The 27,815-nt window shown below is 44.3% G+C and overlaps 1 protein-coding gene and 1 pseudogene across 1 annotated transcript; both read left to right on the top strand.

Moving 5' to 3' along the window:
- Nucleotides 1-27,815, top strand: part of LOC147095598 (scavenger receptor cysteine-rich domain-containing protein DMBT1-like) — a 1,107,260-nt pseudogene that overhangs the window by 85,254 nt on the left and 994,191 nt on the right.
- Nucleotides 823-24,007, top strand: LOC147095607 (class I histocompatibility antigen, F10 alpha chain-like). The gene is made up of 7 exons (XM_085974164.1): nt 823-868; nt 3,283-3,543; nt 14,619-14,894; nt 15,122-15,388; nt 17,957-18,064; nt 20,614-20,618; nt 23,846-24,007. Exons 1-7 carry the CDS (start codon nt 823-825, stop codon nt 24,005-24,007), a joined length of 1,125 nt encoding a protein of 374 aa, XP_085830290.1.

Here is a 27,815-nt window from a genome sequence, read left to right as displayed (position 1 = left end):
TGTCCTAAATCAATATTGGTGATATTGGAGGTGAAATGCTTACCATATTGGTATAACATTCCTTTGCCTGTTATTTTAATGGTGCAGCCTGCTTAAAACAAGTGGGATATCACCTTTGTTGCAGCAGTGGACAATAACAGATCTCACTGATATTGCCAACAGTAATTTGAGGGTGAAAATGTACAGCGGTACAGCGAGTGATAAGAGTCAATGAACAAGTGTATTTGTTGCTTGCTCTAAAATTCCTCTTTTCACTATTTTAGCAGAGCCTCAATCTGTTCACAGCAGATAGATTTACACCACCACTGGAAGGGAGGAGGGTTGAATTTTCAGGTTGTGTTGCTTGTAAACGTTCTATCACCCAGCAGACACACTGAAAGTGATCAGCCTGTGATTGGCCTTTCATTGACCTAACAAGGCGAGGCTGGATTTGCCAGTGAGGTTTGCCCCTGTTCTGATAAGGTGCAAACACAGGATTGGAGATTGCTGCTGCTTTCAACAGCCAGCTCTATGATTGCTACTGTTCAGTTTCAGTGGGAAATATTCTCGCCGGTGGTTTCAATTTGTGTCACAGTCTTCCTCCAGTTTCAAGTCTTTCCCATTGACCAGTGTGTTCTTTTCTAATCCAATTCCGCCTGCAGTTCCTAATGCTGGGAATAGAGCCAGAGATTCCCTCCCAAGTGATGGGAGGTGATTTATTTCTCATTGGATAGAATGAGTTTCACTGAATGAGATAAGCAGAATAATGTGGGAGGGGTTCGGACATCTACAAAACCTTCCCGTCTCGCTGTGCAGGGTTTTAACTGAGCGACTCCCTGAAGCATGTTCCTCTTTGCTTTACTGAGCCTTTACTTTTTTAAAAAGGATGGTTCCTGGTATGACAAATGACCGGACTTGTGCGGTTATATTCTTTATTACACGACATGACCGCCATCAGGAACAATGTATTGGGCCTGCATTTAGTCCAGGATATAACGACTGCCCCCGTGTTTAGTCCGGGATACACCGACTGCCCCGTGTTTAGTCCGGGATACAACGACTGCCCCGTGTTTAGTTCGGGATACAATGTCTGTCCCGTGTTTAGTCCGGTTTACACCGACTGCCCTCTTGCTTAGTCCGGGATACACTGACTGTCCCGTGTTTTGTCCGGGTGTACTATCCTCTTGTTTAGTCTGGGTTACACCGATTGCCCTCTTGTTTATATCGGGTTACATCGACTGCCCCGTGTTTAGTCCAGGATACGCTGACTGCCCCGTGTTTAGTTCGGGATTCACTAACTGCCCCGTGTTTAGTCCGGGATTCACTGACTGCCACCGTGTTTAGTCCGGGTTACACTGACTGCCCCCGTGTTTAGTCCGGGTTACACTGACTGCCCCCGTGTTTAGTCCGGGTTACACTGACTGCCCCCGTGTTTAGTCCGGGTTACACTGGCTGCCTCGGACCTTGCGGATGCCCTGGGGGAGCTCCTGGGCTGGATGGATTGGCGAGGTGACAATAGGGGCTCGTGTGGCGCTACATGCTTGCCAGAGATTTACTGCAGGACTGAAGTAATGTCCCTCAATCGTGGATGGGGATTTGCGCGATGAATCAGGCCGACGTGTTGACAACTCTGGTTGGACCAGTCCAGGAGCATTCATCACATGACCTCCAGCCCAGTGAACCCGCCTTTATTCCCCAGTTCCAATATTGTTATATAATTGTGACTTTTTTAATGTTATCGTTTTCTTTCTCCCGAGTTTCTTGTAGCGGTGTCCAGGAGATTAATATTTAATTCCTAGAGACTCCGGGATTGTTCTGGTGGGTTGGCAAGCTATGCTCCACCCATCCGATTGATAAAGTTGGTGGGCACTGTATAATTTTCGTGACCCGGCTTCAGAAACATGAAAGGAGCGCCAATTCTTTTGATTTAGCCTGCAGTCCTTTAAAGGGACGGTGCACTTTTCAAGGGTGGTTGGTGCAGTGCGACCTTACTGGAGCATCAGCCTGCATGACATGGTCAGGAGTCCTCCGATTCTCTGGGGCAGCCGTGGAAGCGCTTGTAGAGCAAGTTAGCACCGGTATTGAGGTCCTCGTCTCCTCTAATAGGCAATGATAGGCCCGTCAACTTAATCAGCAGTAACGGCGGGAGGTGGATGAGCAAGCCAGTGGCAGCAACAATGGCTATAAAGTGCATGGTACCCGAAAGCAGCTGAAGGCTAGCGACAGCCTGTTTTGTTCTATCATCCAATTTTCTTTCCAATGACTTCAATCCAATAGAAATTCAGAAAGCGGGCAAAGCTGGCTGCTGATTGACTATCGCCCATTCTGTGCCGCCGCCCAAGACAAATTTATACTCCATTTTCCCATGAACCTGTCTGCATTGCAGGAAGAAACTTAATGACCTCACCAGGACTGCCAAGGTCAGACTCGGCTTCACATCTCTCTTTCAGTCTGCACAGCCTCGTACCGCCTGAAGTTAGCTGTTGCAGTACTAATCCTTTCCTCCCCATTTCCCATGGCTCTCCTCCAATCACAACAGACCCTTCACTACATTCCAGAGTGGAATTACCAGAAGTAGAATTAACAGGTCAAAATATTCAGCAGCCAGTACATGCATTTTAAACAGTTTAAGTAGTGAAATCCCACAACATAATAGAAGACAAATGTCTCCCAAATATTCCAGGATTTTATTTGAGACCAACTGAGGATCCCTTTAATATCTGCCTTCCGATTGGTTCCAGTTTTCGGGCAGGATCAGGAACTAGTGGTAACAATGTGGGCAGAGAGGGAAATATTGTTGAGGGCCTTGATAACTTCCTTTAACCCCAACTTACGTATATTCAAGCTGTTTTTCCCTTCTTTCGCTCAGCAAATCTGAGGCCAATTTTATTGTCACAACAACCAGCGGGCTGGGAACAGATCACTGCCCACACACCAGGGATGGATTCTGCATGGCTTAGTATCATAATTCTGGGTGAACTTCCTCTCTAACTCACCAAAGAATCCCCAGGTCAGACATGGAACTATAATCTTAAACTTACGATTTACAAATGAAATGAGATGATGTAATTTATTTGAACCATAACATTTTTCATTTATTTCGAAATGGGAATATTCTTGTAAATGGATAAGATTTAATATTAAGGCTCATTTTGCCTTCTCTGCAATGTTTTAACATGGGAGCAATGGCAAAATATTCAGTGATCTCGCATTTTTCTGAATAAATTATTTTTTTCCAAGTTGTTTAGCAAACTGACATTTCTAATATTTGATATGCCAATTATTTTTTTTATTATGTCCTAGAGTCTCACTCTCTGCTATATTACTACACCCTGAACCATGGGAGTACTGATCTGCCGGAGTATAGTGTTCTGGGGCGTTTGGATGGCTGTGAGATAGACTATTATGACAAAAATATGAAAATAACTGTTCCAAGACAGCAATGGATGGCGGAAGCATTTGACAAGAGTTATTGGGAAGGATACACAATCACTGAAGATGGTTTCCACGGGCTCATCAAGGGACAGGTTGATAAATGGTTGCAGCAGAACAACCAAACATCAAGTGAGTATATTCGTTTGAATGAATGCAGCGAATAACAGGGGTCATTTTCACTTGGGGGATAGTGTAGCATCAGCGATATTGACCCTTCCATCGCCTTTGGTAGAAGGGAACATCAGGCGAGGTATATAATGGGCAACTAATTGGATATCGCCCATTTTATACCGTCTCTGGAAGGTAACATTAACCCAATGAACAATATCGGTAATACTGTGGGTGAAATTCAATATTGGTCGTGTCAAATGGGCAGTAGCAGTGAGGCTGCCGTTTATTCATGTTCCCTGATGTACCTTTCCATTGCCTTCACTGTAAAATGGGCCGGGGTGTATAACAGGCGGTTTTCCGCTATCGCCCGTTTAGCAACCCTGCTGAAGTTGAATTTGACTTTCATCGCCAGGTAAAATCCGGGCGCCTGTGAATCAGCTGTTGTTTTTCACCTCAATCGATTTTCTGAAAATGGAACATGGTGTAAAGTGGGTGGCCGATTCACCATTGGCCACATATCACCTGGTGATAAAAGATAAACCCCCCACCCCCCAAAAACAACCAGTGTTTATTGAATGACATTTGTATTATTACATTTAATTAATGGTATTCACAATATTGTATTTATTGAATGATTTTGCTGGTTGTTTTACATGTAACGAATCATATATATTTATTGGAGTAATTTTTAAATCTTCAGGCAAAAATGTAAAACAGTCAATATCGGACCGGCCACCCGTTCTAAACCTCGCTCGGATTCCCTTTCCATTGGGCAAGGTTTATAACAGGCCGCTGACCCGATATTACCCGCTTTACACTATGGCCACAGCTTAAAATTACCCACCCAATTCATGGTAATATTACTTTTAGCGTATGATATTAGTAAAATATTTATTGAATGACTTTGGAAATATCACATTTATTGAATCATATTGGAAATATTGTTTTCATTGAATTATATTGTCAATATTAAATTTAAGTTTGTATTCGTTTTATTCATTTGTTGAATGATATTGGTGAGCACAAATATATGTAATGTCGATGTGTAAGTTTGAGGCTCCAATGCCGTCTTATATCCAGTAGGTGGTTTATCAGAAAGTCATACTGCCCGACCTGCAGTTTTCTATTCATTCGGAGTAAATTTGGTTCTTGGGCAATAGTGTAAAATGAGCAATATCGAGCTGACTGCCCAATATACACCTTGCTGGATATTCCCTTTCATTGACCTCAATGGACATGAAAATCAGGCTGGGTGTGTAATGGGCGGCCGGTCCAATATCTCCCATTTTACACTCTCACCCAGAGTCAAAATTACCCGCATGGGGTCACGTCCATTGTAACAAGGGCGGAGGACAGTGAATGTTAGCCCACACCATGGAAACATTTTTCAGGCCCTAATTTATACTAAAATAAAAACAGAAAATGCTGGAAATACTCAGCAGGTCAGGCAGCATCTGTGGAGAGAGAAACAGAGTTAACGTTTCAGGTCGATGACCCATCATCAGAACCAGAGTTGTTTTATACATTGGAGTTTTCCAGAAGTAGAGGCTGAAGATTTGGGCAATTTAAACTGAGGCACTACAGCACCACCACCGGAGGGAGGGTGCAATTACAGGTCATCGACCTGAAACGTTAACTCTGTTTCTCTCTCCACAGATGCTGCCTGACCTGCTGAGTATTGCCAGCATTTTCTGTTTTAATTTTAGATTTCCAGCATCTGCAGTATTTTGCTTTTGCCTCAATTTATACTTTTTGGCATGTTATGTTATTTTTAGCTAAGAAGCAAAGTTGATAGAAAACTGTGAAGGTGCGAAGTTGAGTTGTTTTACACACCGGAGTTTTCCAGAAGTACAGGCTGAGGAGTTGGGCAGTTTAAGCTGAGGCATTACAGCGCCACCAACGGAGGGAGGCTGCAATTACAGCCTGCTAAGTTTACATCGTCAACTCCCATTTTAAATGTTGGCAAATAGAATCATAAAATTATACAGCACAGAAAGAGGCCATTCGGCCCATCGTGCCTGTGCCAGGTCTTTTAAAGAGCTATCCAATGAGATGAACTCCCCTGCCCTTTCCGCATAGCCCTACAAATTTCACCCTTCAAATATTTATCCAATTCCCTTTTGAAAGTTACGATTGAATCTGCTTCCAGCGATCTTCAGGCAGGGCATTCCAGATCACAAGTTGTTGCAAAAAAAAAATTATCCTCATATCGCCTCTGGTTCTTTTTCCAATTACATTAACTCTTTGTCCTCTGGTTACTGACCTCTCTTCCACTGGAAACAGTTGCTCCTTATTCACTCTATCCAAGCCCTTTATGATTTTGAATATAAAGTCACATAGGGTTACATAGGATATATGGGACAGAAACAGCTCATTCTGCCCAACCAGTTTATGCTCCACTTGAGCCTCCTCCCATCTTTCCTCATCTAAATCTATCAGCATAACCCTTTATTCCCTTCTCCCTCATATGCTTGACCAGCCTCCCCTTAAATGCACCTATACTATTCGCTTCAACCACTCCCTGTGGTAGCGAGTTCCACATTCTCAATACTCTTTGGGTAAAGAGGTTTCTTCTTTATTCAACATAGGATTTCTTGATGACTATCTTATATTGATGGCCTCTAGTTATGCTCTTCCCCACAAGTGGAGAGATTGTCTCTGTATCCACTCTATCATAACTTTTCATAACTTTAAAGACCACTATTCGGCCACCCCTCAGCCTTCTTTTTTCAAGAACAAAGAGACCCCACCTGTTCATCCTCTCCTGATATGTGTACTCTCGCATTTCTGGTATCATCCTTGTAAATCTTCTCTGCACCTTCTCCAGTGCCTCAATATCCTTTTTATGTTATGGCTGCCAGAACTGCACGCAGTACTATAAGTGTGGTGTAACCAAGGTTTAGCATAACTTCACTACTTTTCAATTCTATACCTCTAGAAATAAACCCTAGAGTTTAGTTTTTTTTGGCCTTGCTAACCTGTGGCACAACTTATAGCGTTTTGTGTATTTGTACTCTGAGATCCCTTTGTTCCTCTACCTCACCTAGACTCACACCTTGTAAGTGATAAGTGACCTCCCTGTTCTGCCTACCAAAATGTAATACCTTGCAGCGGTTCGTGTAGGTCGCCACTAAATAAGAGAGTTTGACTTCGACTTTATTTACAGGAACAGACTAATTACAGCAGGTAAGATAGCAGGTAAGATGGCTGACTGTAGGAGCATCGTGGTGTAGGTCTTGTCCCAGCAGGGACTCCACGAGGACTGAGTTCACAGTCCTGTGGGGAACGTGATGACGTCATCGCGTTTGTGTTGTGACGCCATCACGTTGGTCGCGTTTCCCGCGCTTAGGGCATCACGTGATGTGCGTCATTGCGTCGCTGGCCATTGAGGCCGAAGTCGGGAGACCGGGCTGTGCCGGTGCTTGCCGCGGGAGCAGAAGATTGCGTCGCTCCCGTCGGCTGGCCGTTGAGGCCGAAGACGTTAGGCCGGGCTGTGCCGGTGCTTGCCGCGGGAGCGGAAGATAGCTTTGCTCCCGTCGGCTGGCTGTTGATGCCGAAGATGCTAGGCTGGGCTGTGCTGGCGCACGCACAGCACGTTGTATGTGACGTGATGTCAGCGCGCTAGGGTGCGTCTTAAAGGGGCAATGGCCCCAACAGGTAAGTTAAAAGGGCAACGCCCCCAAAAGATAAGTTAAACATACAGTAAGGTAAGTTAAAGGGAATTATGTGTCTCAATGTAAGGGACAACCAGTGGTACCGCCACAACCTCACATTTATCTGTATTGAGCTTCATTTGCCAAATATTTGCCCATTCTGCAAGTTTATTAAAGTCCTCCTGTAATTTGTTGTGGACCTCCTCAGTATTGATTATCTCCCCACCCCAATTTGGTATATTCTGCAAATTTTGAAATTATGCTTTTGATTCCACAGTCTAAATCGTTAATGTAAATTGTGAACAGCAGTGGTCCCAGCACTGATCCTTGTGGAACACCACTATCCACCTTCTGTGAAAAGCTACCCTTTACTCCAATTCTCTGCGTTCTGTATTGAAGCCAGCTATCAATCCATTCTGCATCTAGTAACCTGATTCCGCATTCTCTGAGTTCAGCAGTTAGGCTCTAATTAAAACCCAGGACCTCGAGGGTAATAATTTCTGGATTATTGCCCGAGCCACGTGCAAATTGTCATCGAAGCAGACAGATCAGGAGAATTAACACGGGACTAAAGGGCTGGTGTGGGAAAGAGTAGTTCCTTTTCATGGACATTAGCACCAGTTCTGTGGCAGGAAGGAGCTGTACCGATGGGATGGGCTCCACCTGAACTGGGATGGGACCAGTGTCCTAGCAGAAAGTGTAAATAGGGAGGTGGCAAAGGCTTTAAACAAGTAAGAAGAGGGGAGGGATCTACCAGAAACGTAAACAGCCTAAACATAAACAAAACAGGAGAAGTGAGCATAGGAAAAAAATAAAGTAAGGGAGGACATAAGCGGGAAGGGAATAAATAGAGTTATAGAACAGGAGTCTAAAAAGTTCGTTAAACAAAAAGTGAGAGGAAATCCTTTTGAAAATGAGTTAATCTCTCTGTCCAGCAATGCACACAGTGTTTGTAATAAAACAGGCGATTTGGAGGAACTGATGCATTGGGAGGAACCAGATATAGAAGGGATTACTGAGACATGGCTATAGAAAAATCAGGACTGGGAATTAAACATTGCAGAGTATGACATATTTAGAAAAGATAGAAAGGGAAAAGGGGGAGGTGGAGTTGCTGTACTCATAATGGATAACATAATGTCAGTAGAAAAAAGACACGTAGCTTTCAGCAAGACAAAAATAGAATTCACATTGTTAGAGATAAAAGATAATAAAGGATCAATCACACTAATAGGCGTAGTCTACAGACCACCTAATAGTGGAAGGGAGGGGGCAGAAGAAATACACAGACAAATCAAAGAAATGAGTTAAAAACATAGAATAATAACCATGGGGGATTTCAACAACCCCGATATTAATTGGGCATAAGCAGTAGGTAAAGAGGATAAGGGAATGGAGTTCCTACAATGTCTATGGGACTCCTTTCTAACCCAATATGTAAAAAGTCCAACAAGGGATGATTCATTATTGGATCGAGTTATGGGAAATGAGCCAGAGCAGATAAGAGAATTAAATAGGGGAGCATATAGGCAATAGTGCCCATAATATAATACGCTTTAAGATAACAATACAGAAGGACACAAGTATGACAGAAAACAGTTCAGAGAAAAGCTGATTTTGAGGTGCTGCGATTAGAACTTGGGAAGATAAAATGTGCAACAATATTGGCAAATAACAATGTAGAACGAGAATGGGAAACATTTAAAATGGTGTTCAACAGAGTGCAGCAAAAATATATTCTGCTAAACGGAAAGAACAAACTAAACACTAATGAGACACCATGGATGAACAGACATAAGGAAACAATTGAGTATAGGAAAGAGGTATATATTAAGTACATAGACAGCAGAGGAGTGCATGGTAAGAGAGAATGTGAAGGGATTAGAGGGAATTCTAGATGATCGGACGAATCTTCGGAGCAGCACGGGGCCGGGAGCTGCCAACCATGATGGTAAAGACGTCCCATGGGTGGAGTGACGCTGGAAGCTGAAGAATCACTCGTGAGGTGTGACGTTGGTAGACGTAGAAAGGAGAGACCTGATGGAATGCAACATGTCAGGGAGCATAGTTTCCCACTGCAGGTCTGGTAGGTTGCATGACCTCAGCGCAAGATGAACAGCATTCCAAATGATAGCATTTTATCTCTCAACCTGCCCGTTACCAATGGGATGGTATGGTGTCATTTTACTTGTGGTGATTCCCCATTGGGAGAGATAACTTTTGAGTTCACATGACATGAAGGAGGGACTCCGATCAGTGCGGATGAAATTGGCAAAGGGAAAAGACTTGATCAAGGCATTTGATCACTGTGGAAGTAAGCATATTGGGACAGAGGAAAGCAAAGGGAAAGCGTGAATATTCGTCCACCATAGTCAATAAGTAGGTGTTTCGCGTTGAGGAAGGCAATGGCCCTTTAAAATCAATGCTGAGTCACTGCATAGGCTGCATAGTGTGTATGAGCGAGCCATGCAATGGACGGAAGAATTGTCATTTTAATTCCATACAAATTCTACAGGAGGAGCATCTTCTTTTCACAACTTCCATAGCAAATGGGAGATTTTTAGATAGCACAAAGTGCAACATATGGGTAACGCCAGAATGGCATAAATCAGTATGAAGATCTGCCAGAGTCCAAGTTGACATAGAAGAGCAGAATGCCCGCGTAAGGGTATCCGGGGCCACATTCTCTTTGTCGGGTCGATAATGTATGGTGTATCCAAATGCAACCAATTCCATCCTCCAGAGTTGTATTTTGTTATTCTTGATCTTAGTGCATTTCCAGTTATCCAGCATAAAGGCCACGGAGCGCTGATCAGTTATAAGTGTGAAATGGCGATGAGCGAGAAAATTACTCCATTTACGTACCGCTTCGATGATGGCCATAGCCTCCTTCTCGACAGGAGGATAATGGAGCTAGCTACCCTGCCAAGTTCTGGACAGAAATGCAATGGGTCGACCACCTTGATTCAAGGTAGCAGAGATCACCACATCTGATGCATTGCACTTGACTACGAAAGGAAGATTTTCATCAATGGAACGATTCATAGCTTTTTCAAGTTATCGCTTGAGGATGTTGAAAGCTGAAATAGCCGTTGCCTCCAATGGAAATGACTTTGTGTGAAGCCAGGGCTGGATCTTGTCGGAGAAGTGGGGTATCCATTTTGCATAATAGGTGAACATGCCGAGTGCCCAACGAAGAGAGCCGAGATTCATATGGGGAGGGAGCTCCTGAAGCAGACAAAGTCGCTCCGGATCCAGTTTGATGACACCGTTGCCCACCCAGTAGCCAAGGATGTTGACTGATGGTACTGATTTCACAGGTTTGGACTCATTTAAGGTTAAGTTGCGATGACGGAGAGCGTCAACAAATTTCTGGAGGTTGGCATCATGCTCCTTCTGGTCATGACCAGCAATGGTGATATTATCCAGATATGGAAAAGTGTCCATTAAGTTCTCCTGTTTGACTAGGCTATCCATTGCCCATTGAAAGATGGCTACCCCATTGGTGACCCCAAAACTGGTAAAGCCGACCATTGGCCTCAAAGGCCGTATACATTTTGTCATAGTCCTTTAATGGTACTTGATGATATGCACTCTTTAAATCAAAAGTTGAAAATACCTTGTAGTTGGCAAAGTTATTGACCATGTCATCGATGCATGGTAGTGGGTAGGCATCCAGGTCGGTATACTGGTTAATAGTTTGCGAGTAATCAAGGCAAAACATTTCTTGTGTTGCTTCAGAGGATTTTTAACAATGACGACTTGAGCCCGCCAGGAAGATGAACATGGCTCAATGATACCATCAGCTAGAATGCGAGAGATTTCAGCCTCGATAAAGGATCGATCATCTTGGCTGAAACGTCGTGATTTAGTGACTATGGGCTTACATCGGGGGGGAAAGATTGGCAAACAAGGAGGGCTCATTGAGCGAAGCCGCCGAAAGTGCACAAAACGGTACTTTGGAAATCGTAAGCTCCGGCTTTGACCCTCCAAACTCGAAAGTGAGTCTTTTGTGTTGTTTCTGGAAATACTGTCCCAGGAGCACATCACTGCATAGGTCCTTGAGCACCCTGAGCCGGGTGGAGAAATAAGTCTGGCCATTGAGAATAAGGTCGACAAGACAAAAGCCGGAAGAATTGCTGGTCAGTGTCATCAGAGCCATTGCAATTTCCCTGTCCGAGGGGTAAATACGCAGTTTAAACTTACTGAAAGCCCACTCACTAATGAAGCTGTCAGAGCTGCATCAGTCAATTAGTGCACTGAAAATGTGTCCATTTACCGAAACCTTCGTGGCTGCATGGGGCAGACTTTGGGGAAAAACAGCTGTGATGGGAGGAGGGGCAGTTTTACTCTTGACAGCTGTAACCTTAGTAGTGTTTCTCGGGGGAGGAGCAGTTTTATAGATTGCAGCTGCAACCTTAGTAGTGGCTCTTGGGGGAGGAGCAGTTTTAAAGATAGTAGCTGCAAAACTAACAGGAGGTTAGGCCTTTCTTACTAACAGCGGCTCTTGACTGGCATACCTTAGAAAAGTGACCTTTCTTGCTGCAATGATTGCAGGTTGCGTTATGAGCAGGACAAAATGTCCTATAATGGAATGCACCTCCACAGAAGAAACACTTCCTTCCAGATTGCTAGGATGCCACTAGGGCGAGGTCATCATCAGTGTAGGTTTCTAGGGCAGGGGTGTCATCATTCGTGAGGGCTTCCGCCCGAGGCCTATCGAAGGAGTCACTAAAAGTGATAGCAGCAGCCCGTGCACATGGTGAAAGATAGGTATCTGCATTCCTCTTTGCTAAGTCCAGAGAACATGCCTGGTCATCGGCAGCCTATAACTTGAGGGTTTTATTCTCCAACAGACACTGACGTATGAAGGGAGATGCAATACCATTAATAAAGGAATCACAAATTAACTCCTCCTGGTACTGCTCAGCTGTAACAGCTTTAACATTACAGTCCTTGCTGAACCTGCAAAGTTTCTGAAGGAATTCGTCAAGTGATTCCCTGGGTTGTTGTGGAGTTGTGGCCAGTAGATGCCGAGCAAAAGTTTCATTTGCGGACTAGACATATAGCTGCTGTAGTATTTGGATAGCGGTGTCATAGTCTACACAGTCTTCGATATAATCAAACACATGAGAGGATACATAATTAGCAAGTATCTCTAATTTATCAGGAACATTCTCACCACACACCCTGAGGAAGTTGCTGAAAGTACGATACCAGTGTTTCCATACCTTAGCGGCTGTAAGCGAATTCGGGTCCGGGTCGAGATGTGCGGGTCTGAGTAGCTTCTCCATGATGGATCGATTACTTGTCTGAGTTCCCTTCTACGGTTCAAGTCATAGCTGACTGTTCCCGAAATCACCCAAAGCGTGGAGTCGATATCAAGTTGATTAAATTGACATAATAAAACTCACTACGCACTTGGTTTGAGCATAAAGCAAGGCTTTAATCAACTTGTTTCAGAACATGAAGGTCTAGTTGTACTTCACTAGTTCCTTGTCTTACAAAATGTCCCTGCAAGCTGGGCCCACGCCGGAGTATTTATACTCCTTGGACGGTGCCACCAGCTGGACATCCAGCATTATTTCATGAGTAGTTTCTTGATGAATGATGAGATTTATAACAGAGAGTATAGGTAAAGGGTAGCTATTCACGGTGGCAGAAGGTGGGTAGTGGTGTTCCACAAGGATCAGTGCTGGGACTACTGCTGTTCACAATTTACATTAATAATTTAGAATTTGGAATCAAACAAACAATTTCTAAATTTGCGGATGATGCCAAATTGGGGAGGGATAGTCAATACTGAGAAGGACTGCAAAGAATTACTGGAGGAGATTAATAAAGTTGCAGAATGGGCAAATAATTGGCAAATGAAGTTCAACACAGATAAATGTGAGGGATTGCATTTTGGTAGGAAGAATAGGGAGGTCACTTATCACTTGGAGGGTGTGAGTCTAGGTGGAGTAGAGGAACAATGGGATCTCGGAGTACAAATACACAAATCATTAAAAGTTGCGCCATAGGCTAGCAAGGCCATTAAAAAACAAACCAAGCACTAGGATTTATTTCTAAAGGGACATAATTGAAAAGTAGGGAAGTTATGCTAAACCTGTATCGAACCTTGGTTAGACCACACTTAGAGCACTTAGAATTGATAGGAATTGATAATGGACAAAATTGGTATAAAATGTGACAACAGCATGTAAGGCTGTCTGGACAGGCAATACAAAGGCCTTCTAATAGATTTATAGTTAAACAGCAACATTTATTCAATTTGGGAATCAGAGCAGTAGAATTGGTTGGAGCACAGCAGCTTCCCTGGGAAATGCAAAGCTAAGTCCGACAGTGCCACCACCGGTGGGAGGGTGTAATTACAGCATGACCAGCTTGTGTGGCAGCTTCCATTATAAAGGTGGTCACAGGAATTTATAAAGGGAAATGTTAGCACAAATGTAACAGAAATACGACAACAGGAAGTATACTTTTGTGGACAGGAATTGCACACACATCTAACTTTGTTTAATTTTATACTCAATTTGCTGTGGCGTTGCATAGGTGAGGGGTAATTTAACTTTTTGTGACAGTGTAAAATGAGCAATATTGCATCCGTCACCCATTACACATCCCGCCCAATCTTCCCTTCCATTGGGGCCATAGTGAATTGGCAGCCCATTTTACATATTTGAAATCAATAGAGATAAATGGGTGCAGTGTAAACCGGGCTGCTGACTCGCTCTGAGCCCATTTATATGGGCATTGTATGTAATATCATGGACTTGATGTTGATTTACAGACGACATTGGTTAGGACACTGTTGGAATTTTACATGCAGTTCTGAGCAAATATTATAGCAAGAATATTAAAACCATGGAAAAGTGCTTCACTAGAACGAATGATTGTAATTATAAAGAAAGACTTGAAAATGGTGTATTTTCACAGAAATAGACAAGTTTAGTGGCGGATGAGAGATGTTTTCGCAGTTACGTAGGTATTTGAGAGGGTGAACAATGAATGATTGATCCCCTGGCTGGTGAATTGTTAATAAGGGGCACACAGTCACTAGAAGAACAACGGTAAAAATTAGGATTTTCGCCATTAGAATATGGAATGTTACTGAGGCAGCTACAACAACATAATTAAAAGGGAACTCGATAAATATATGAAAAGGAGGATTATGGAAGGAAATGTGCATTGGCAGGGAAATGGGTTTAAAGCAGAGAGCTGCCATTTAACTTTGGAGCCAAATGTTCTCTTTCTGTGCTGTGAATTCTATGTCCCTGTGTGATGATGCTTGTTTTAGACACTGAACTCCATTTCTACCCTTAGTAATGGAAAGAGTGACTGGATGTGAAGGGACTAAAAAATAACTGAACTTCTCAGATTTTGTGTGAATAGATTCGATAATTATGTAGCTATTGATCGATTCAATTACTGTTCTAGGTACTCACTACATTCAAGGACTGTTTGGCTGTGAGCTGAATGATACCAATCCTAGTGTCGGGGTTTTGAAGTTGGCTTTTGATGGAAGATACACATTTAGTTTTGATAAAGACAAATTGGTTTGGACTGTACATGATCCAGTAGCTCAGACCTTCAAAGTGAAATGGGATAAGGAAACAAAGATGAACCTTTATTTCAAGAGCTTGTTAGAAAAGGACTGTGTGGATTTATGGAGGACATACTATTCACTTGGAAACGCATCACTAACCAGAAAAGGTAAGTTCAGAACAACCTAGCGGTAATTTTAAAGTTTGGCGACAGTGTAGAACTGGTGATATTGGATCAGTTTCCGTTATACACGCTCCCCATTCACCTTTTCCAGGCAGCTGATCCGATATCACTTGTTTTACACTAGTGGCAAAAGTTAAAATGACTTCATTCATTCTATTGTGAAATGTGTGACTTTTATTGAAGTTGAAAATAACTGTCGTTCTATCATGTAGTTTCCCCCGAGGTCTCAGTTATTGCCCGGGCTGCTGATCGTTGGTTTCTCCACTGCATTGTGACTGAATTTTACCCGCAGTCCATCAGCGTGAACTGGTTGAAGAATGGAGAACATGCGCCTGAGACCAAATCTACTGGGTTATTACCCAATGAAGATGGGACGTATCAACTGACAACAACCCTTGAATTTGATCCGTATGATGGGGAACAATACTCCTGTCATATTGAGCACAGCAGCTTGCTGGGTGGGAAGGCTGTCTCCTGGGGTAAGGACATGAGCAGCGATACTGAACAATCCATCAATAATAGCAACACTCACCCATACAGAGATAGAAAGCAGAAAGAGATCAATGAAATGAATGACTAAACCAAATTGTACATTACCACCCTGCTTTTCTATTCTAATCCTCCAGAAATGAACCGGATACTCTGTCTCCCGCTAATTTTTATTGGTTACTATTGGGTCTTCTGTGCTGTTGCTGATGGACAAGAACAGGAAAACTGAAATCTTTCACTCCCAGTAACTGTTTTTTCTTGTCCATCACTTTTCTCTGTCTTGCTCTTTCTCTCTGTTAATTATAAATCAGACCACACTTTTGTTATCTCTGTACGTCAGCCTGCCTGTGACTGTTCCTCATTCTTTCTCTCTCTCTTAGTCCATTCCTGTTATCCTCTGATTCTTCCATAATCTTCACCCCCCCCCTTGTGTGCTTCTCACACACTTACTTTCTCTGTATACCTTTCCCATTGCTTCTTGCTGTCCATCGCCACTCTATACCCACACCCCACACACACCGCACAGTCTCAGAGTTAGATAACAAATGAATCCCTGTTCATAGTCTATCTGGGTTAGAGAATGGATGAATCTACGTTCACGACCCACTCTCAGACATCAGAATCGTTATTTGTTCGACTTGCTGTTGCTTCACACTTTGTTTCTGATTTCTCATTGTTGTTCCCTTTCACTGCGGTGATGGAGCTGCTCGGTTTCTGAACTTGAACCTTTTGCACTGTGCTGAGCTATTTCACTCTCAGCTTCAGTGTGGTTTTGCTTCACTTGTCTCTTTCCTCTGGTGGGGAATGAGGGGACGAGTCACTTTGGGATATTAGAGGAGGAGAGGGGAAGTGTTGTGAGGAAAGTTCATTTAAATGTAGTGCAGTGGGTGGAGGGGTGATAAAATAGTGCGGCCTGGCGGTAAGGGTGAGTCTGAGGCTGGGCACCTGAGGCAGGGATGGGCCGACGGGCACTGGGAGCTGCTGGTTGGGAAGGTGGGGGCGGTGGGCTTTGCCCAGAAAGCAAGAATCTGCAGCAAGAATAAAGATCGGGGCGGCTGGGTTGGTTGGGGGAAGGGGGGGGCGGAACCCCAGGAAATCAGCCTAGAAATTGCTGTTGGTGATTAACAGCGTCACCAAATACCTCCAGGGGAACCTCCTGCTATTGGTTTCGACACAGCGGGGTGCATTTCCAACCTGCTGTCCAGGTTAAAGACCGGAGTTGCCTCCAATGAGAATGAAAACGAGCAGTTACTGTGACAGGCGGCTGATCGACAGCGGCAGGTTCACACCCGAGCGGCACGGTGAAAATCTACCACAAATTGTTTAATAGATAACGGTGCTGCTCATTCAGGTCTCTCTATGTAAAGGTGCCTCCCTCAAGGGAACAGGTACGATGATCCTTATGATCTGGAAATGTGTTTCTGGTCGGTTACTGCGCTGATCCTCTGCTGAGGGCAATTTCCAGACGTTGTGGCCCAATCTGAGCAGGTCCCAGTTGTTTAACACAATCCCTTCAATTTGACCATCGGTTCATTAACGGTATGTTTCATTGACTGCATATACACAGCTTCATATAATCAGGTCTGTCTGTCTGGATGTTCGTTGAGGGCGGTCATGATTTCAAAGCTGCTGCACCAGCGATGAGCGTTGTCAACATAACATAACATTACGTGACATGTTGAAAATGATAGGGTGCCGCGTATTGTTGAGCCACAGCTTCCCTTGCAGTACACTGAGAATTAGCATTAAAGAAACGGCGTCTGAGTGCAGTTACAGACTCTGACCACTGAGTGTCACTGTGGAGCAGACTGGGCTATGGAGACAGCAGCCATGTTGTTATCGATAACGAAAAGAAAGTAAACATCTAACTATCTGAATTAAATGTAAACGTTTATCTATATCGTTTAGTTATTTACAATTCTCACGAGCTGCAACCTTGTGCTCCGATCCAAGGACCTCCCATCACACGAAGCTGTGGGGATGGTCAGAAGCTCGATTCCCCAGCCCTGGGATCTGGCACAGTGACATCATCTATTTAACTGCCATTACTTACCCCTCATATTGGCCCATTCACCAGGCCCGCAGACACAGGCCTCTGCCACTTTCCTACCTGGCTCCCCTCACCCAGCGATCCATGGGGGGTTGTGGTGTAGGGGACTGCTAGCTTTCCCCCTGCCTCGCTGGGCACCACGACCAAAACCCTTTTCCATTGGCCTCCCAGCAGCACATTCTTATCGCTGGCCCAGCCCCGATCTGTCTAGAAACCATGCTTCACTCTTCACAGCCATTGCTTCTTCCCCCACCACCCCAGTCACCTTTACAGCCTGCCCACCTCTCGTTGACCAGAACCTTGTTTATTCACAAAAAGTGAACGTTGTAGCTTTAAAGAAACCTGGTTCCACCTCAGTGAAATAATACTGTGTGCACTATATGGTGTGGGGATACTGTCCATATAAAACAGCGCAACATCCTACTTACCAGGAGCAGGGCCATAGTTTTCCACTGATTATATATATAACCGTCAATCTGCGCATACAACTCTTGCTCATATTTTTCAGATGGAAAAGTAGAGAAAGACAAGCATGTGGGGCTGATTGCCGTGTGTGTACTGGTATCGCTGGCTATCGTTATAGTTTTAATCTATATGTGGAGGAGAAAACGGAAAGGTAAGGAGAGGGAATAATGTCACACTCCTGTTTGTAGAAGTATGACACAGCGGCTTTGCAGAAAATCCTTTGTCCTGCCCCAGGATTATATTTGAATTTTAAATATCTGTTATAAAGAAAGTAAAAGAAAAGCTTGTGTTTATATCGCGCCTATCACGACCTCAGGACGTCCCAAAGTGCTTCACAGCCAATTAAGTGCTATCTTTTTAAGTGTAGTCACTGTTGTAATGTAGGAAATGCGGCAGCCAATTTGCGCACAGCAAGCTCCCACAAAGAGCTGTGTGATAATGACCAGATAATCTGTTTTTAATGATGTTGAATGAGGGATAATTAATGACCAGGAAACCGGAGAGAACTCCCCTGCTCTTCTTCGAGATAGTGTCATGGCATCTTTTACATGCACCTGAGAGGGCAGATGGAGCCTCGATTTAACATCTCATCTGAAAGACGGCACCTCCGACAGTGCGGCACTCCCTCAGTACTGCACTGGAGTGTCAGTCTAGATTTTTGCGCTCAAGTCTCTGGAGTGGGATTAAATTGATTCATTTATTGACTTGTGTAAGAACAACTGGGATTTTATAGAGGGAAAGTTTACTAATGGAATTCTAGGTTTAATCACAAGAGGTACAGAACATAAGAGCCAAGAAGTAACTATGAGCCTCTATAAAACCTTAAAATGCCCTGAGTTAGAGCACTGTGTGCAGTATTGAATTTCACAAGATAGGGGGGCTCTTGAGCTTTCGGGAAGCTACAAGGTGGATTCACTAAGATGCTGCCCGATAGAAAGAAAAACAAATAGAAGGAAAGACTTGGAAAACGCGCATTTTTATTAGAAGAATGCATATTACGGGTGATATAATAGAAGTGTTTAAAATGATGAATGATGGCTCAGGGTAGATAGAAGCAGACTGTTTCCATTAGTTGAGGATCAAGCATGCAGGGTTATAGATACCAGGGTAAATGGTAGAGAGTTAGAAAAGAGGGTAGGTGACGATTCTTTTCACAGAGGGTTACATAGATACATAGAAGATAGGAGCAGGAGTAGGCCATTCGGCCCTTCGTGCCTGCTCCGCCATTTAATGAGATCATGGCTGATCCTTTAATTCAGTATCCCGTCCCCGCCTTCTCTCCGTAACCCTTAACCCCTTTTGCCCGTAGAAATATATCTAATTCCCTCTTAAATATATTTAATGAGTTGGCGTACACTGCCCTCTGTGGCAATGAGTTCCACAGGTTCACCACTCTCTGAGTGAAGAAATTCCCCCTCATCTCTGTCCTAAATGGTTTAGCCCTTATCCTTAAATTATGTCCTCTAGTTCTGTTCTCACCCGCCAAGGGAAACATTCCTTCTGCATCCAGTCTGTCTAGACCTGTCAGAATTTTATACACTTCTATGAGGTCCCCTCTCAATCTTCTAAACTCCAGTGTGTACATCCCTAAACTACATAGTCTCTCCTCATAGGTCATTCCCGCCATTCCTGGTATCAGCCTGGTGAATCGCCGCTGCACCCCCTCCATGGCAAGAACATCCTTCCTCAGATGAGGCGACCAAAACTGTACACAGTACTCGAGGTGTGGTCTCACCAGTGCCCTGTACAGCTGCAGCAAGGTATCCCTGTTCCTGTATTCTAACCCTTTTGCTATGAAGGCCAGCATACCGTTTGCCTTCTTGACCGCCTGTTGCACCTGCATGCTCGCCTTCAGTGACTGGTGTACAAGAACACCCAGGTCTCTCTGTACTTCCCCCTCTCCCAATCTATTGCCATTTAAATAATAATTTGCCCTCCCGTTCCTGCACCCAAGGTGGATAACTTCGCACTTGTCCACATTATAGTGCATCTGCCATTTATCCGCCCAATCGCCCAGTCTGTCCAAATCGCTCTGGAGCTTCCTGGCCTCTTCCTCTGAGCCCACCCCACCTCCTAGTTTAGTGTCGTCTGCAAATTTGGAAATGCTGCATCCGACTCCCTGATCCAGGTCATTAATGTAAATTGTGAACAGCTGGGGGCCCAGGACAGATCCCTGTGGTACCCCACTTGTTACTGCCTGCCATTCAGAAAATGAGCCGTTTATTCCAACTCTCTGTTTTCTATCTGACAGCCAGTTCCCTATCCACGCCAAAACTTTCCCCTTTATCCCATGAGCCTCAATTTTCCATGCTAATCTTTTATGTGGGACCTTATCGAAGGCCTTTTGGAAGTCCAGGTACACCACATCTACTGGCTCTCCCCCATCTATTCTACCAGTTACTCCCTCAAAAAATTCCAATAGATTAGTCAAGCACGATTTACCCTTTGTAAATCCATGTTGACTCTGTCCTATCCTGTCCCCATTTGCTAAGTGCTCCGCTATTTCATCCTTAATGAGGCTGCAGAATCTGCTTCCAGTGATAAAGGTTTAATAACCTTCCTGATTTTGCATCAGAGCATTTACTTTCTCTTCCAATAAGCCACATTCAAACTGCAGCCTCAGGATCCCTGAGGGCTGGTTTGGCTTAACGCCGGATGTTTTTGTGTAAATCCAGACTCAGGACCCCACCTGACTACCAGGTGAAGTAGAGGGAGACTGCCTCCTCCAGAATATTCCTTCAAACCAAATCTAAGGTTGTGACATTAATAGTTTCCGAGTGGCATTAAGGTAAAAGGTGGAAATATAAAAAGAAGTTTACAAAGTTGACTAGAACTCCCAGGTGTTAAACACCGTCCGTCAGATTTGAGTTCCCAGATTGCATCATTAGGGCAATTATTGCCCATGTCTACTGCGGTCATGGCACCTTCATAGGGGCAAGACAGGGTGGAGAGTCATTGGGAGTCAGTTTCAGATTTGGAGATTGTGTAAAACAGGCATTATTGGATCAGCTGCCCGTTACACACCTCTCCCAACTTTCCTTTCCATTGACTTCACGGAAAGGACAATTTGGGAGGTTTAGAACAGATACCCGATCCGATATCGCCTGTTTACATTAACGCCAACAATCACATTGGCACCTATGGGGGTATAAATTTGTCATAGACTCATAGAGTCATAGAGTTATACAGCACGGATAGAGGCCCTTCGGCCCATCATGTCCGTGCCGGCCATCAAGCCCTGTCTAATCTAATTCCATATTCCAACATTTGGTCCGTAGCCTTGTATGTTATGGCATTTCAAGTGCTCATCCAAATGCTTCTTAAATGTTGTGAGTGTTCCTGCCTCCACAACCCTTTCAGGCAGTGAGTTCCAGACTCCAACCACCCTCTGGGTGAAAAAGTTATTTCTCAAATCCCCTCTAAACCTCCCGCCCTTTACCTTGAATCTATGCCCCCTAGTTATTGACCCTTCTACTAAGGGAAAAAGCTCCTCAGTATCCATCCTATCTATGCCCCTCATAATTTTGTGCACCTCAATCATGTCCCCCCTCAGCCTCCTCTGCTCCAAGGAAAACAAACCCAATCTGCCCAGTCTTTCTTCATAGCTGAAGCGCTTCAGCCCTGGTAACATCCTGGTGAATCTCCCCTGCACCCTCTCCAAAGCGATCACATCCTTCCTGTAGTGTGGCGACCAGAACTGCACACAGTATTCCAGCTGTGGCCTAACCAGTGTTTTATACAGCTCCATCATAACCTCCTTGCTATTATATTCTATGCCTCGGCTAATGAAGGCAAGTATCCCATATGCCTTTTTTACCTCCTTATCCACCTGTTCCGCCGCCTTCAGGGATCTGTGTACTTGCACACCCAGATCCCTCTGCCCCTCCGTCTTGCCTAGGGTCTTACCATTCATTGTTTATTCCCTTGCCTTGTTAGTCCCCCCAAAGTGCATCACCTCGCACTTTTCCGGGTTAAATTCCATTTGCCACTGTTCCGCCCATCTGACCAACCCATCTATATCGTCCTGCAGACTGAGGCTACCCTCCTCACTATTTACCACCCTACCAATTTTTGTATCATCCGCGAACTTACTGATCATACCTTTTACATTCATATCCAAGTCATTAATGTAGACCACAAACAGCAAGGGACCCAGCACCGATCCCTGTGGCACCCCACTGGCCACAGGCTTCCAGTCACAAAAACAACCTTCGACCATCACCCTCTGCCTTCTGCCACTAAGCCAGTTTTGTATCCAATGTGCCAAGGCACCCTGGATTCCATGGGCTCTTACCTTCTTGACCAGTCTCCTGTGCGGGACTTTATCGAAGGCCTTACTGAAATCCATGTATACCACATCCACTGCGTTACCCTCATCCACACACCTAGTCACCCGCTCAAAAAATTCAATCAAATTAGTCAGACATGATCTTCCCTTGACAAAGCCATGTTGACTATCCCTGATTAATCCTTGTCTCTCCAAGTGGAGACTAATTTTGTCCCTCAGAATTTTTTCCAATAATTTTCCTACCACTGATGTTAGGCTCACTGGCCTGTAGTTCCTCGGTTTTTCCCTACTTCCCTTCTTGAACAATGGTACTACATTAGCGGTTCTCCAGTCCTCTGGCACATCCCCTGTGGCCAGAGAGGTCCTGAATATATGTGTTAGAGCCCCCGCAATCTCTTCCTTTGCCTCACACAGCAGCCTGGGATACATTTCATCTGGGCCTGGGGATTTATCCATTTTTAGACCTGCTAAAACCGCCAATACCTCCTCCCTCTCGATGTTAATATGTTCGAGCATATCACAGCCCCCCCGCCCTATTTCTATGTCTACATCGTCCTCCTCCATAGTGAAAACAGATGCAAAAAATTCATTTAGAACCCCTCCTACATCTTCCGGCTCCACACACAGATTGCCACTTTTGTCCCTAATGGGCCCTATTTTTTCCCTAGTTATCCTCTTACCCTTAATATACTTATAAAACATCTTAGGATTTTCCTTTACTTTGCTCGCCAGTGTTATTTCATGGCCCCTCCTTGATCTCCTAATTTCTTTTTTAAATATCCCCCTGCACTTTTTGCACTCCTCTAGGGCTTCCTCCGTCTTTAGCCTTTTGTATCTGCCAAAAGCCCTCCTCTTTTTCCTAATCCATTCTCGTATATCCCCTGACATCCAAGGTTCTCTGTGGTTTTTGGAACCACCCTTGACCTTTACGGGAACATGTGGCCATTGTATGATCTCAATCTCCCTTCTGAAAGCCTCCCATTGCTCCGATGTGGATTTTCCTACAAGTAGCTGATCCCAGTCCATTTTGGCCAGATCCTGTCTTATCCTATTAAAATCGGCCTTCCCCCAATTTAGAACCTTTATTTCCGGCCCATCCCTGTCCTTTTCCATGACCACCTTAAATCTCACCATATTATGGTCACTGTCACCAAAGTGCTCACCTACTAGCACTTTTTCCACTTGGCCGGCCACATTCCCTAGAATTAGGTCCAGTACCGCTCCCTCTCTTGTAGGACTTTCTACATGCTGGCTCAAAAAGCTCTCCTGGATGCACTTTAAGAATTCTACACCCTCTGAGCCTTTCACACTTTGACTATCCCAGTTAATATTGGGGAAGTTGACATCCCCCATTATTATTACCCTATTATTTGCACATTTCTCTGAGATTTGCCTACATATCTGTTCCTCTATCTTAAGGCTACCGGCCCAAATTGGAAGCCATTTACTCCATTTACTCCGGGCGAAGGCAGTGAGAATCGACCGCCCTTTAGGCCCGCTACTCCTGTGTGCTAAACTAACTGCCACTGAGCTACATGTAAGGGGATGAACAATGAAAAGTTAATGAACAAGTCAGTGCATTCTCTGTTCTGAGCTCTGCACTGTCATCTCTAGATTTTCTAACATTTGTGTTTCACTCCCTAGATTACAATGTTGTTTAATCAGAACCTGAGAGTTTCAAGCACGAGACTTGCATTGGATCCAAGAAGATGCTGGAATAATCATCGTGAATCAATTGTTTTATTACTGATGCAACTGTATTTGCATAAACATTTCACCCCTGACTTATGTTTCAGTCACTATTAGAAGATTACTAACTTGCTTAACATTGAAGGAACATCTACAATTGCACAAGCTGGCGCTCTAGACATTACCTAACAGCTGCGCGGAATAAAGGCACGCAAGGGATTTTAAAAAGAAGTTTTGTCAATATTGATACTTTCCTAATTAGCACAAACTTGATTTCATTTTCAATTTTCTACCCTCAGCTCCTGAAGGCTTGGCTCCAACATTGGCCTCAGGTAAACAGTCTCCACTTGTGAGCAAAAAAAGCGATTATGGAAACACTGCTTAGTTACTGGAAACACAGCCAAGCCGATCCTGTCCACACACTCACATTTCACCAGCAGCATCGACAACGCAGGGGACCGGAGCAAATCACGAGGCCACTTCTCCCTCTGTAACTGAAGGGAGCGAGGCCAATATAATAGCCCAGAAATTCGGGTCGGGGGCTTCCCGCGGGTGTAAGCCCCCGACCTGCACTTACCTTGCGCGCCGGCCATTGAGCTGTGGGTCTGCTTGGAATTCCGATCCGGGGTCAGCTCCAACTGCCGGTGCGCAGTGCTTGCGTATCCCAGGGGCTTAGTTTGTTGTCCCCTGGGATCATGTGGGCCATGAGGAGCCAATCGGAGCAGGGAAATGCCCATTCATAAGTTTGACAGGAAGCTTATAAATACTATGAGCCCCAAAACATCACTAAATCTTCAAATAATTGTGAAAAAAAAAATATTTTTGAAATAATTATTTTGAACTATAATTTAAATTTTTGAAAACAATAATTTTATTTTCTAACGGGGCTAAAAATAAACTTACCTTGCTTTAAAGTATTTACAAATAATAAACCTGTGGAAAAAATGTCTTAATTTTAATTAATTCACCACTTACATTGTAAAAAGCAGGCCTTACGCCTGCTTTATAAATGCCTAACTTCTGGAGACTTACCCACCCGGGAAAACCTGCATAAAAAACGTAAGTTCGATGCGCATGCGCTGCCTGTCCTGCGCATGCGTTCGACCTCCGAACTCCTTCTTTCAGGGGAACGGAAGTGCCGGTTTCCAGCGCATGTGCAGTGCATGCAGGAAACCGGCACTTCCATTAGGCCTACATGCGTACTCACCCGTGGAGACCCAAATTTCTGGGCCATTAGCCTGGATGTTCTGTCGCTGAAGACTGTGTAAATGGTGTGTACATGGCCATTAGTGTCTCGCAAGTTCCAAGTTTTCACATGGGCTGCGCATGCGTGAAAACTCTGAACATGTGATTTGTCAAGAATTATGCACAGGAAATGCACATTCGTTGGCGGAGAGTTGGCTATTTGCCCAACTCTTGCGCAGCGAATGCCCATGAAACTCTTAAAAGCAGGTGTATGGCCATCTTTTACCAGCATTGGGGGGTGGGGGGCTGCAAGAAATCAGGATTATGGTAATCAATAGAAATTCGAACAACAAAGTCATGTGATAATTTATGTTGATTTACAATTCACTCAACTCATACACTGTCTGTGCCACATTAAAGTGGAAATCATGAGTATGGCACATAACTATGGCCCAGAAATTCGGGTCTCCACGGGTGAGTACGCATGGGGTACTCACCCGTAAGCCCATTGGAAGTGCCGGGTTCCTGCATGCACTGCGCATGCGTGGGAAACTGGCACTTCCGCTCCCCTGAAAGAAGGGGTTCAGGGTTCGAACGTGTGCACGGGAAAGGCTGCGTGTGCGCATCGAACTTACGTTTTGTTTTGCAGGTTTTCCCGGGAAGGTAAGTCTCCAGGAATTAGACATTGGCCCAGAAATTTGGGTCGGGGGCTTCCCGCGGGTGTAAGCCCCCGACCTGCACTTACCTTGCGCGCTGGCCATTGAGCTGTGGGCTCCCGTGGAATTCCAATCCTGGGCCTGGTCCAGCTGCCGGTGCGCAGCGCTTGTGTATCCCAGGGGCGCAGTTAGTTTGATGCATCCCCTGGGATCATGTGGGCCATGGGGTCTAATCGGAGCAGGGAATGCTCCATTCATAAGTCTGACAGAAAGTGCTGTCAAGACTTGTAGATACTACGGCCCCAAAATAGCACTAAATCTTCAAATAAATTTAAAAGAAACATCACATTTTTTCAATAAAATATAAATTAAATGAAATAACTATTTTAAACAATAATTTAAATTATGGAAAAAATTAATTTTATTTTCTAACGGGGCTAAAAATAAACTTACCTTGCATTAAAGTATTTAAAAATAATAAAGCAGTGGAAAAAATATTTTAATTTAATTTAATTAATTCACCACTTACCTGGGATAAAAAACGAAGTTCAAAGCGCACGCGCAGCCTCCCCCGCGCACGCGTTCAACCTCTGAACCTCTTCATTCAGAGGAACGGAAGTGCAGGTTTCCCGCGCTTGCGCAGTGCATGTAGGATACCGACACTTCCATGGGCCTACGGGTGAGTACCCCGTGCGTTCTCACCCATGGAGACCCGAATTTCTGGGCCAAATTTAAAAATCTGAGCGTCTTCCTGCTGTTGATCCCACGCCCAGCACCTCTGGCCCCTTCAAGGCACTCGGGCAGTTATGCTTCCTGCAGCTCCAAAAGTGATGTCCCTCTTTAATTAGCTTCGACCTTTTAAAATTGCATCAACACTAAATGTCGCTCGATCCCAATAGCAGTGAGCCAGTAAGGAGCTGCGTTGCCACACTAAACAGTGTATCACCAATGAGGACTCCAGGAGGAAATTTCGGCGGGTTAGTGTTGGGAGTGCCGTGGGCGGGCGCCAGTCTTGCCTCCCTCGAACCTGCCAAAAAGAGGACTATTCAGCACAACATTGCAGGGGAATAAAATCGGTAGGAATGCTGATTTAGAAAGATCAGAGCAAGTCTTACTTAGTGAGTAATTTAAAAAAATATGTGGGAACATGAACGCACGTTTGTCGTCTATCTGATATCATTAAAAGTAACTAAAAAGCGAATAGGTTAGAATGATCAGATGCCATCATCACATATACAGAAAGAGCAGTAGTGCAGTTAAACACTGGGAAAGATAAACGGTAATTGAGAATAGTGACTTACCAGGAACTTACCAAGCAGCGCGAGAATAGGGTAGTAAATTTCTTCTATCATTGCAAGTATTGGACGTCCCAATTTCGATGAGAAGCAGCGTACCTTGTTGGTGTTAACGACCCACAGACGAGATATCTTCAATGAAGCCCTCATATATATCTGAGAGAGATCTGCTGACATAATTACATCACACAGTAATGGACATTAGTTACAGCTATTTGAATATGCCCTTCGTTCAATACTGTTTAGGCGATCCTTTGCATCCCAATGGTATTGCAAACATCACATTAAAAACAGTTCGAAAGTCACGTTGATCATTTTTAGAATATAATTTCTGAAATATCTAAATTAACTGGTGCAGATCCTTCTGGGACTTAAGCATTCACAGCTGTTGTTTGTGGTGCAGTAATAATTGGTGCCGTCGGCGTCGACGTCACATCAGACCAATAAACAGAGTAATCCTAAACTGGGCTTCACTTTACTAAACATTATAGCACAGAGTTTCTCTTATGGTATGTCTATCTTAGTTTTTAATAAATACAAGCTTTGCATTTTGTTTCATGCCTTGAAAGTGACTGTTAAACCCATATTGGAATAGAATGTGTTCGTTAAAGTTTTGATGTTTTCTTCTTCGTAATCAAGGTGAGGGCTATTGGTGCTCGGGAGTGGATCCCTTCTCATTTCACGCACCCATTGTCAGCCCGAATCATTCGCCGGTCAGGTTTGTGCAGAGGAAAGCCCCGCATTACACACAGGCCCCCCCCCACAGGAGGGTATCCTGGCAGCACCAGT

Source organism: Somniosus microcephalus, unplaced genomic scaffold (assembly GCF_052327205.1).
Source record: "Somniosus microcephalus isolate GS21.2 unplaced genomic scaffold, FLI_Smic_1.0 unresolved_chr1, whole genome shotgun sequence".
NCBI classification, from domain to species: Eukaryota; Metazoa; Chordata; class Chondrichthyes; order Squaliformes; family Somniosidae; genus Somniosus; species Somniosus microcephalus.
Note: the sequence above shows the minus strand (reverse complement) of the source record. Positions and strands in the feature narration are given on the sequence as shown.